Below are 12,555 nucleotides of genomic sequence, written 5' to 3' on the forward strand. Positions count from 1 at the left end.
CTTTGAATGCAGAAAATCTACAGTAGTAGCAGTCATTCAGAACAGTTTGCAGGATACGTGCCTCAAATATAACTGGGAAAAAAAAAACAAATCAAAATGTAAAAAGGTCAGCCAATTCATGTGTAGAAAGTACTTGAATAGGGCAATAAAGAAATGAAAATGCTCTAATGACAGACTCTGGGAAACTTGGAGAACACAGATAGAAGCCAGTCATCAAGAAAAAGCAACTAGTTTCCTCAATTCTGACAATTTTACACACTGGCACTCTTTCAGGAAAGGTTGCTGATGCCGCTATAAAGCACAGAGTTATTTCAATTAGAATTTTAAAAAGCAGGATTGTGAAAGTTTGCAAGAAACAGATGTGATGCTGGCAGGAGGAATGCCCCAGGTTTACTTATGTCTAGGCATGCCCTTTATTAAAAAAAAACCCTCCAAGAGCTGACAACACCATAGCTGTCTGCTGGAAGAGTCCCATATACATGTAACTCAGAGGATACCAACTCCTTTGGCACACTTTTAGAATTTGACAGGTTGAGATCATTGCTTTACACAGGTAACCTTAGCAATTGGCACCTGTGCTAAATGCACCCAGTGCAAAACCCTGTGTGCCTTATTCTGTCCTACCAGCTCTTCAGACATTTATATGTGTCTGGGGGCACATTCCTTGCTCTTCATGTTGAAAAAAGAATCCCAAAATAATCACGCCAGCTTCAGGAGAGCTTCTGTCTCTTGGGAGACTATTGTTTGGTGATATGTTTAGCTGAAGATATTGCCACAGACAACATATTTCCAGGCTTTCTTCTTCTCCTGGTCTCTATAACTCATTCCTGCCCAGGCAATGCAGCATACTGTTCCCTTAGTTGTGCCAGCACAATTGTTTGTGGGTCTGTACAATGAGTCAAATAAGGAAACCAATCCTTCATAACTCAAAGAAATCGCAAAAGTTATTTTGTTTTTCATACCATATAAAGGAGGTACAGCATATCACCACACAAAAACTGTGTAGCACAGTCCAAAGGGCAGCACATGAAATGCAGAATTATCTTGTGACGTGGTACCTAAAACACCTTATCATCAAATCCTCACCTGAGTAAGTCAGCTATCTCACCTCAGCAAACTGGATCTCAAATAAAGTTTTAACTCACACACCCAGGCAAGACTGGGATGGTTTCTCCTGTCCCAGTTCAAATTATCCACTGTGCAAGAAGATTAAAGTCTGCATCAAAAAAAAAAAAAACCCAAGCTAGTGTGTGTATGTTCCAGGGTCACTGAGTATGCCAAAGGGGTATCAGTGAAGAGCTGGAGTTTCTGAATGCAAATGCACAAACGCATCCAATGCCCCTGCTCCTCACAGCACTGTGTCACCTGCCAGGCATGTCCTTGCACAGAGCATCCTCACCAAAGACACACACTGTTCCTCCTCCTCCCATTTCTCAGCTTTAGCAAACAACAACAAGCCAGAGGCTGAAACTGTGTCTAAGCACAGTAAGTGGTACTTTCAGACACTACACTTAGCATCACAGGTATCCAAATATGTTTGTCTCAAGAGCTGCTACTGCTTGGAAGATGTGGAGCATGAAATAATGATCAGGTTTGTTATGGTTTAATAAAAACAAAGCACCATCCTGAGATAGACATGTGCCTACAGTGTTAAGTCTGGAGAGTTGACTCATTATGATGTCATCTCTCAAAGTGTCAGGATTAAGAGTTCACTACATACAAGCACAGAAATTCATGCATTCCTACAGAATGCTGTTTCCTTATCTAATTCATAGCTATAGGCTCCTTGTATAAAAGGAACACGATGAACAGCTATGTAACCTGCAGGGGAAAAAAGCCTTAATTAAGCAACCAATGAACAGTAAGAACATTGTTAAAGGGACTCTGGTTTTCAAAAGAGTTACAACTGGTTCTAGAATAATCCTCTACTTTTTATGTATAATAAAGTGTATCTCCTCTTAGAGAAATAAAATCTAATACTGTTATGAGTAATGCTGTAAAGGATGAGGCTGTAGGCAATATTTATTTTCAGAATAAGCTTTGTGTGAATGAGTCTGGGATGAAATCTTCACCACGCTAAGATCAGTGACAAGATCTTTGCTGACTTCAGTAGGGTTGGGATTCTGTCTCCCATATGAATTTCCACATGGAGTTTTCAGTACAGAAGTGTCCAAGCTAGACTACTACCATTTAAAGATGGCATTTTTATGGCTCAATCATGGTCTTCACCTGACTTATGCAGAGAATTCTTTTCTCTCCCTGTCTTCATACATTTGTTTGCTTAATAGTATTTTCCATACAAAAAAACCCCAAAAACACGGGCTGTTCACATTATGGTTCTGGAACCAACTGCTTTTAAATGCAAGAGAGAAGCTCAAGGCATGAAGCTAAGCAAAATTTAGCATAGAAGATGTGAAACTTAAGTCTTTCAAGGTCACACTGAAATATTTACCTGCCTCTTCTCCTCCCAGCTAAGGTTTCTCTTGCTGAGCGTGTATGACAGTTTAGTTAGGGCTGCCTCTGGTGTCATATCACCTCCAGGAATTACTCCAGCATCAGCGAGAGTCTGAATAAAAGGGAACAATGATTCTAATTAGCATAGCATTCAGAAATACCTGCACATACAGAAAAGGTGTTTGGAAGATTAGTAGCTACACAGAATGCAGTGCGCAGCCAAGCCTCCACTCTCTTGCTCCTCCTACTGCCACTGTAATTTTTGTACTTTTAGTTATCAAATACCAAGCAAATACTAGAGCACTCTGAATAAAGATGACTTTTACTTTAAATTCCTTTTCCTGCAGTAAACTGAAGAATTCCACCAAACGCTTGCCACGGTTGCTTACTATGCTAAAAGGGAAAGGTTACAGGTCCATATCAGCTATCTGCAGAGTTGTCAGATTCCCTTTATTGAAAAGCTGCAGTTACTCTGTTTTAACCCAGTGGCATTTTGAACACTGCCAAGTAGGCTGTTCTCACACAGACATATTTACCATTCTTTTATGGGGCATTACTTTGGATGAATTCCAGCACTACAGCATGCTCACAGCGGGAGTGCTTTCAGATTCTTGCAGGCTGCATTAGCAGTGTATGATTTAGAGGATACAACTAAAATATGTAATTTACACAGTTCTGACAAGAACAACTGAAAAAGATGACCTTTTTAACTTATCTTTCTGATAGTTAAAAAAATAAAATGTCTGAACAAAAAGAAGAAGGATCTTTGCTATGATCAGCAAGCCTTGTAAGTGTACAAGACAGCAAAGACAAAAGAGATTTCAGATCTCTTGTCTTTAAACTGTATCTGGGCAAATCACAGACTGCCTTCTTTGCCATAATGTGATACCTCACAGCAAAGCATCTTGAACTAGGTTCTTTGCACTGCATTTTACTTTTAAATACCATGTATAAAAGCTTCAGCTTCAAAACTTGTTGTGGCTTAACTAATACTTTCAGCAAGATACAGAGCCTTGATTAGCTCATTAACCACGTCTGGGAGACCCAGAGTAACATTTTTTTAAAGTCCCATAGGAAACCATATACAGAGAAGGTGAGAAATACTTTCTGTACTGCAGAGCTAACCAAAGAACAGTTAGGGCTTTTTCAGTGGGTTTGTGAAGGAGGAGGAGGAAGGGATTTCCCAGCTTCCTTCCTATAACTAAAGTCCCCTCAGTTATAAGTTTCTACTGTGTAGATGGATCAGAGGCCATTCAGTTAATTATAACAAACAGTTCAAGGGAAGCCAGGGACACAGCTGATCTACCTGACTAGCTCAAATGAGTAAAAACTGGCCCAGCCATGTGCAAAGACCTTTGAAATACTTAATTTAAAGAAAAATCAAAGTAAAATTACTATTACAGCAACATTACAGCATTCACTCATTATACTTCCTCCACTGAGCAGTTCCTCACAAAAAGGAGAAGGCAGTGAAAGAACAAGTGTGAAGTAACTTTGTAGGATTTGCCTTGCTCAGTGTTCTCCTCAAAAGATGCCAAGAAAACAGGGCAGCCTCCAGCAACTGACGCTGAAGCAACACAATACAAATTCCATATAAAAAATGGAAGCCAGAAGAGAACACATTTCTGCACAGGTTCAGTAAGACCTGAGCAGAATCTTTCAATTCAGCATATCCAGCGTCTGGATCAGTGTGCAAAAAGCCATTTTAGGTGTCTACTTGGAGAATCTTTTAACCAAAGCATAGGAAAGGGGTTTCCTTCTTCTTTCCATAAATTTTAGCAGTTCATTTCAAGCAGAAGATCGCATAAAACCTAGGGTTCATTTGTTCATGTTGTTTTTCAAATATAAATTTGGCATCTTTTATTGACTTAACTGTTTTTTCCCTTCTGAGTGAGCTGTTCTATATAATCTGTATATTCCTAGAGTATTTGCTACAAAGCATGGGATATTTGCAAAAGTCACTAATTCTCAAAACATCTCCATAAAGTTATGCAAAAGTTTTACCAACATCCAAATAATTGCCCATATCAGAAAATACCAAGTTTGGATACTAAGGAACCATAAAGAAAATCTTACAATACCCATTTCTTTCTCTTCAAAACAGTCCTTGTGCAAATATTATCTAAAGCTGTGTCAAAACCAAAGCTAAAAGAGGCAGGTTTCAGCACCAGACCAGGGTATTTAGGTTTGCCATGCAGTCAAAGGAGAGGCTGGCTCTGCCAGATGGGTGGTTGCTCCCAACAAAACCAGGTGTCCAAGGCAGAGGGATGAGTCACCCTCTGGTAGTGCTTCTTGGCTATTTAATATCTGGTCCTTTTGTAAAGGCCAGTTAAACCAGCTTCCCTCACACTAATACTTGCAGCACATATTCTTATGCACCTTTGTACTCTTATTAGTCCCAGTCACGTCGTGTTTTGGTACACAACTTGTGGTAGAAACACACTACAAAATGCCCTGAATATTAACAGTATGTACACAAAACCTGCTTTAAGCCAACCCTCATGGGTTAAACTAAACTGATTTCCATTCTTCAGTACAGACAATTCCTTAGATACTGTTCTCCAATCTCACCCTGAATTCAGTTGTACTTCCAGTCAAATAAAGAACTGGGATTTGGAATATTGCTTGCATCTACAGGCTTTCTTCATGTTCCTACATTGTAGCTAAGCAACTGTTATCCTATCAAATACTACTTTATTTGATCATCTGACCCCTAAGCTAGCTTTTAGCTCACTGGAATCCCTCTGAGAGAGATACTACAGATCTAATGCAAAGTATCCTGGAGTGCTGTACATGACAGGAGTGAGCAATCACTAATTTGGGATTTGAGCTGCCTGTTTTGACCATTCAGACCAGGAGTAACAGGATATTGTTTGCAGATATATGTTTAAATGCTTCCAGCTTAAGATTTTTCAGATGTAGTTATTTTATGAGCAACAACTTTGCAGTTAATACACCTGGTTTTATATGCTGAGACTACTGGAAGTTTAAAGCAAGTATCAGTGAGATGTTTGTTTTACACAGCAGAGGGGAATGAAGTGGTTGCTCAGCCCTCACCTGCCCTGTTGCGTAGACTGTTTTAACAGCCCCACGTAAGCACTGCGTGCAGTTCAGAATCACCACTTTGCGTTCAGTTGCTTTTCTCAGTTCTTCCAGCAAATCTTCTCTCTTGTCTGGGGCATTGCCACTTCCATAAGTTTCGAGTACTATGCCCTCAATTGGAGGCTGAAGGAATGCTTTTACCTGGTTAAAAACAAGACAGGGAACAGAGATAAAAGGTGTGTTAGGTCATCCTTAAAATTTTCACGTATGGCACAGCATTTTTTGAAGTGGTCTATTCCTCCTATAGTCCTACAGGCTCTCATGCCTTACAGTCTTCTTACACCCTTCTGTGCTTCCCTTTTGCAATAACTGAGACTGTAGAATAAGCTTTTAAAAAATGAGACTTTTTCTGACTTCCTTTAAAATTTCTAGAGGGTTACATTTTAAAATAAACTGTTTTGTACAGTCATTAGCTGATGTGAAAAAGGATGCTATTGTTCAAGTGCCATTAACAGGCTGTGCTGTTGCACCACTGGTTGGTACAACAAAAAGGTACAGTTACACTCATGAAATAAATGTTGAATTAATAACTGAGATTAGAACTCCACTCCCCTGCCCAGGTTTTTTTTTTTTTTTTGCTTTAGAAAAGAGTTTAGTGAACCAATGTCTGCCTAAGAGACAGAGTGTTTCACCTTTCAGGAAAGAACATTCTAATGAAGCATGAAGTTTTTTAACCCCAAACTGAACTGATTTAACTCAGAGACACTTATATATTCTGGGCCAGTTGACACTGAAGTAGATATTGTGCCTCACTGTAAGAGAATGCTGTAAGGGAATGCCTAGCAAAGTTCTCTTCCTAGAAAGGTGTATTTTCAACAACCTAGACATTTCCTTGCTGATCACATAAGCTAAATGCAATATACTGTAAACCCCCATGAGGCTAACTATGCAGTTGGTGTTTTATTGCAAATATACCACCCCTCTGTCTTCCCATCTGTTCATATTCACCTAAAAAGAATAGTGATATAACTGGGGAGTGCTGCTTAAACAACTGGATTCAATTTAAGCAGGCAAGAGCCACAAAAGACCTGTCAATTTAATGGAACTAATATTAGCCAAAACTTAAAGACTAATTTACCTAAAATCACAGTCTGCAAAATAAGTTCTAAAGGCAAAAAATTTCACTTCTCATTTTCAGCAGCAAAATCCCACTTTTCATTTTCAGCTCTGTATGAATGCTGAGGGTCATGTGAACCATCAGTGTGAGACAAAATGAACCTTGGAAAAAAAAAAAGACTTGTAGAAATAATCACACTCCACCCACCAGATTGTCTATTCTTTGACAAGATATCTATTAATAGGCCTCAATATGCACCAGGATAATATTTTCCTAGTCACTGTAGCTTGCACCTGTCTAGAAAACCACACTTGACCTATTTATGAGTCCTGATAAGAAATTATTTTTATGTTCCAGAGCCCAGGCAGTTTATACAAAAGATATTTGAAAAGCTTTTATCATTTATGGCATATTGAAATAGTCTTTGAATGCCCTGATATTTAAAAAAAAAAGCTTATCAGAAGAAGACAGATTCTTTCCCTTCCCTCCAAACCCCAACCACTGCTCCAAACAATGCTGCTTTCCTACAAGTATTTGAGCATCACTTCACCCATTTCCAAAGTGAAGTGGGGACACTTACAGCAGCAGCAGTGATTCCTGGGAAGATCCGCAGAAGTCCAACATTCCTGTTCATATTGGTGTGAACTCGGAATTTCTTTTTGGTATTGGCTCTCCAAACCGTTTCCCAGTTAACTGTTAAGAAAAGTAGCCTTTTTAAATTTAATATTAAGACATGCTATTAAGTACACTTATACTTGATTCTTAGAACTCTGTTTTTAAAATTGTCCTTAGGCAGGGAATTCATGAAAGACAATACACTTTTTAAAGAAGAAATGAAGGCCCATTTAAGACAGAAGAATTAACAGCTGGTCTGGCATAGGTGAGATATTTACTTGTCATACACTGACCTGAACTTCACTATTATGAAGTTGGCCTGATACAAGCGTGGATTCATGTTTGGAAAAGAGACCTTGATCTTCTCAGATGTAAGAGATGACAAATGCAGTTACTGCTGCTGCTAATCACCTCCAGAGTTTATTAGGTAGTTATTAATGATTAAATAAAATAGCAAGGATTCAATTAACTCTGATTATACATTTAGAGCCAGAAGCCAGCTGTTTAACTAATAGTTTGTTTGTGTTGCATTATTAGAAGCCAAGTCATGCATTATTGATTTCAAAATTTTACTACTTCAGTGTAGGAGTGCAGCATTGGTAATGCTGATGGCTCCTACAAGGCAGTGGAAGAGGTTTAACAAAGAGCAGCCAACAGCTCAGAGCGTTGTGCCTCCATGAAGATAGATCATGCTGTAAAGCTGCCTGCTTTCCCTTCATGAGTTAAGCTTTTGAGATTTTGGAGAAACTCCCAAGCAGCAAGACAGATAAAAGATCTGCGTGCATAATACTGACTTGCTCTCAGCCATGCAGAGTTACTCACACCAATTACTGTTGCAATTTCTTGCAATCAGCAGACAGCCACTTGCAAAAAAAAAAAAAAAAAAAAAAATCAAGAATAAATTTAAAAGCCTCCATTGAAGCCTGCTCTATTGCCAACTACCAGAGACACTAAAAACTACACAATCTATTAAGTCAGGATAAAAAATAGCATTCTCCTATAAGACTCTATGAACTTTTCTTCCCTGTCAGTAGCTAGAGTCTCGTCTTTCTAAAAACGGCCGTGTGCCATTAACCAGGTCACAAGCAGCTGGACTGGCATTTTTGTATCCATTCAGTCACACTTCAGCACATGGATTCCTACTGCCCTAGGAGTGGGAGAATAGAAATATAGACCATTTCTGCAGCTTTCTGATAAGCTGTCCAGCATGATTCTGAAACCACCTGGCTGGACTTAGTAGTTATCTAAGTAGCTCTCAAAGGCCTCCACGAGCTTTCCAGAGCCATTTAGAGACCAGCAGGAGGAACCCAGGGAAGTGCAGAGCCTGTGCATTTGTTCTGCGTGAAGTTCATGGGCCTGGCTAACCACATTTAACATGAGCACTGTGCTTTAAGAAGCAGCACTGTTTAGCAATAAATCCATTCCTCTAAGCCTTCTAAAAATAGGTTAACTCTTTAAAAGCAGCCTCCTCTATAAGAAGGGATGGCAATAAAATTGTATCACAGCTTGCTTTTCTTTTATCCTCCATAAGGTAGGAGTCCCTGCCAAAACTTCACAAATGCATTCTACTACGTTTGGCAACTGTGAGCATCCCTGATGCCTGTAACCAACTTGAAGAATGAACTGAGAAAACCTGCCTTGGCATGGAGCGCTAACACACTGCCAAAAACAGAAGAGCAAGGAAAGAGATCAGAGGACAGGTTCAGAAGTCAGACCTACACCAGGCCTATACCTGTACTCTTGGAGTACACTCTACCAAATAACATCTCCAAGATAAATTTAATGCATGCAGACATAGTATATTGATGTAATTCCAAATTATATTAAAAAGAAGATAAAGATTGCCCTGCCCTTGAGTTAACATTCGTTTGGTCATGAACCTCGTCAGCCTACATAACGTGTTTGGTGCTGCAGACTCCACAGATGTCAGTTTTCCATTTGCCAAACAAGTCTAAAAGGCAGAACAAAAGGCAAATGTGATGAAAGAGCCAAAGACAAACAAATATACATAGAAGACCGACTTCATCTCAGATTTACCCAGAACTGCTGAAAGTGAGGCAGGACACCACACAGGGGAAAAAAGAAATTAGAATACACTCTTTGCATCCTCCATCTCAAAGTTTACATCCCCAAAAAGGGGATACTGTTCCAAAAAGGAACAGTATTTATGTCACATAGGTAAGTTCAAGCATCTTCATTGTACTGAATAAACCAGCTGTCTTGCTGTGTCATATCACACAGCAATCTTCTTTTTTCGTTAAGTCAAAGAGCCCAAGAACATAAGAATAACTAACAGTTCTTAAGTAAGAAATTCATATACAAGCAAGTGAAGTGCAAAAAGCTGCATCTCTTGGTGTTCACAACTCTTTTTTATCTTATGGGTAAGAGTGATTAATTAGGGATACTCAGTTTTGGCACAGCACAGAAAACAATAATCTGCTCTGACTTGGGTGGCCTGTGCTTGTGAAGAGTTTAACTGATACAGCACAATGCATCATGTAAATGTGGGTGCAAAAGTGAGGAGCAAACACAAGCTAGCTACTGGTGTGGCACAGCAGAAAGAACGTTTCTAAAGCAGTGTACATAAAGAAATGGCTATTCACATACTATACCCACAATGGCTTGGGACAGATTGCTCTATTCAGAGAGACGGCATTCAAGATATTAAGGCCTTCTGCTTACTCTTCCAAACCAAACCATCACATAAACAATAGTCTGATATTTCCAACCTCCCCTCCATACCAAACACTATAGCCTCTTATCCTGGGGTGACTTTATGATAGTTGTATCACAATGCCAAATCACTGCCAAAAATTTACATCCTTATCTTATGCAACTTTGTTCACACACATACACAATATATGGTGACTGGGTTAGTGCAAAAAACCCCCAACCTGACTTAAAATAAAAGTAACTCTACACAGATGAGAAAGCAGAAAATCCCCCTGCTGTTAATACAGTGCAGGTTTCAACTTATAACAGGAGAGCAGTAACTCAGAGCGACACCTCCCTTAGGAGTGGTGACTGAATTCCAAGTTATGAAATCAAACAAGAAATACAGCTTTTCTTGATAGCAGAGCTGCAGATAAACACCAGTGCTCTCTTCTCATCTTTCTCTGCAGGGCTACAGGTGAGCCCTACCACTATATAAACTGCCCCAGAGTTCACTGTGATTCACAGCAGCAGCAGCTGAGGGGTGGGGAGCACAGGCCAACCTATGATTGCAAACTCCTGCAGGAGGCAGACGAGCACAGACCCCCTTTCTTGGCAGTTTGTTACAAAACAGACAACATACCTCTTTGGGAATTAACATTTAAACTGACTGGTGTCACTGCAGCAACCAAGATGCCTGCTTAGAAGGGAGCAGGGATGGGGGACCGAAAGCACTCCAGTGAAGAGAGCTGGTATAAGCCTTCATACATAAAGGACCTGGGCTTTCTATATAAATAACTAACCAAGATGCACACTTGGCCAGTGACTAATAGCTTCTCTCTAATGAGATTTGTGGGTAGATGAGGCCAAAAGGGCCTTCTAACTGTCTGCTGCTATGCCACATCTGCTCACAGGCTCTGTCCCCTGCACAGGTTGTCTCTCATTGTATGGTCCCATACATGTGCACCACTACAGAAGTTACATGCACGTGTGATGAAATAATTCCAGCCACAGTAACAAAGCAAGTTTCACGTGTCCTTCGTTAGAACAATCAATAATAAATATCAATTTTATAAATAATAAATAAAGCAATCAATTGCAAAATATATTGAGAATCTTTAAAGATTTCAAGAGAAATAGTCTTCCTTGTCTCTCCTGTTTTCAAAATATGGGAGAAATCAGGTAATGTATTTTATCTGATAAGATTTGAGATTTTAGAAATATTTCTTATTATTTCTATACTGTCCATTTCATACAGAGATTTCTGATTCTGCTGCAAAAGTGTTTCCCATCAGCACTGGGTTTCTTACTCAGGAGTGGGCTAGAATTTTTCATTTCTTACAGGATTTTCTTGTGCTAAATTGAAAGGCCTAAGGAATTTGATACACTTGCTCATCTAGAACTGGGTAACACAACTCCTAGGCATTGCTAACACAGCTAAGGATCTGGCTGAGAACACAGTTATGGGATTAGAAATCCACTGGGAGCTTCATCTAAACAGGGAACAGGATAAAAAATGGATCTCATAAATGAAGCAGAGAACTGGAAGGGTAAGGGAGGGAAGAGGACTAAGCTTCTCCCTCTCCTCTCTAGCCCTGAAGTAGACTGCTGCCTTTATATGCTTTCCTGAGCCGTGAATAGCATGTCTTATTCCTGTGCACCAACCCATGATCCCACTATGCTCCCCACTTCCTCCATCCTGCCACCTCTCGCCTTCTGCTTCCCTGGAATTTTCATTCCCACCTTTGTTAGAACCAGAGAGCCTGAGGAAGAGTTTCTGCACATGGCCTACTCCTCCTGGCATCCTCAAGCTGCTCTCTATAATGCTGAATCAGCCAGAGTCAGCCCTGTCTACAGGAGGATTAAGACATATTATATAAACACATTTGAAAAAAAAAAAAGTTAAAAGATGGTAGATTTGTTTGGTTTGTTTTTAAAAGCCCAAGTGGCTCCTTGTCTCCATGAAAGCTTCATACAAGGACTGTACAAGCAAACTCAAGGGAGAGAGAGATGTTTCAAACAATTACTTTGGACAAAATAAAGCAGCACCAGCAGATTGCCCTTACTATAAACTATGTTCTTTCAAAATGAAACAATCCTTCAATAGTGACACCGTCATCTTGGATAAATGATGCTACCCTAACTGGGTAATCAACTGAATCAAATGAAAATAGAGCCTATCACACCATCAGTTTTTAAATCAGAAATCCCCACTGATCCCAATGAGGCATTTACTGAAAAGATAATGGGTCCCAATATGGGCCAAGGGAAGTGCTTAATAACGTTCTCATTTTTCTACTCTAGACAAGGAATCACAAAACAATTCATTCAAATCTAAGAGAGGAATAGCATGCAATTTGCAGCTTGATTTCATTATTGATTGGTTGGTAAACGGAATTTATTCATACCCTGTTTGATGCAGTTCATAAAAACTCAAGAAAGAAGAGTCTCCCCAATTTACTGCAACAATCAACTGATAGCATTTCTGCCAATTTCAGAGACATCCTATTTGACATAGCACAACAGTGGCAGACTGTCTACCTGAGAGATGTCTTGCAGGCAACTACAGTATTTCACAGGCTTCCTCAGTTTGTATCTGGCTGCTACAAACTTTGATTCTGAAACTTTCTTAAGTGACTCCCAGTCATTAGGTGGAAGGGAGAAGTTTATTTTTC

The 12,555-nt window shown here is 39.6% G+C and overlaps 1 protein-coding gene across 2 annotated transcripts in view; it reads right to left on the reverse strand.

The window, feature by feature from the left end:
• The window catches only part of ASPG (asparaginase), a 139,896-nt gene that overhangs the window by 112,907 nt on the left and 14,434 nt on the right, over positions 1–12,555 (reverse strand). For both annotated transcript variants that reach the window (XM_053981679.1, XM_053981678.1), the window contains exons 7-9: positions 7,194–7,306; positions 5,512–5,697; positions 2,453–2,566 (exon numbers count right to left, since the gene is read on the reverse strand). In XM_053981679.1, the coding sequence (XP_053837654.1) occupies positions 2,453–2,566; positions 5,512–5,697; positions 7,194–7,306 (413 nt within the window). The remainder of the gene's footprint in view (positions 1–2,452; positions 2,567–5,511; positions 5,698–7,193; positions 7,307–12,555) is intronic.

This window comes from Vidua macroura, chromosome 6, assembly GCF_024509145.1.
Source record: "Vidua macroura isolate BioBank_ID:100142 chromosome 6, ASM2450914v1, whole genome shotgun sequence".
NCBI classification, from domain to species: Eukaryota; Metazoa; Chordata; class Aves; order Passeriformes; family Viduidae; genus Vidua; species Vidua macroura.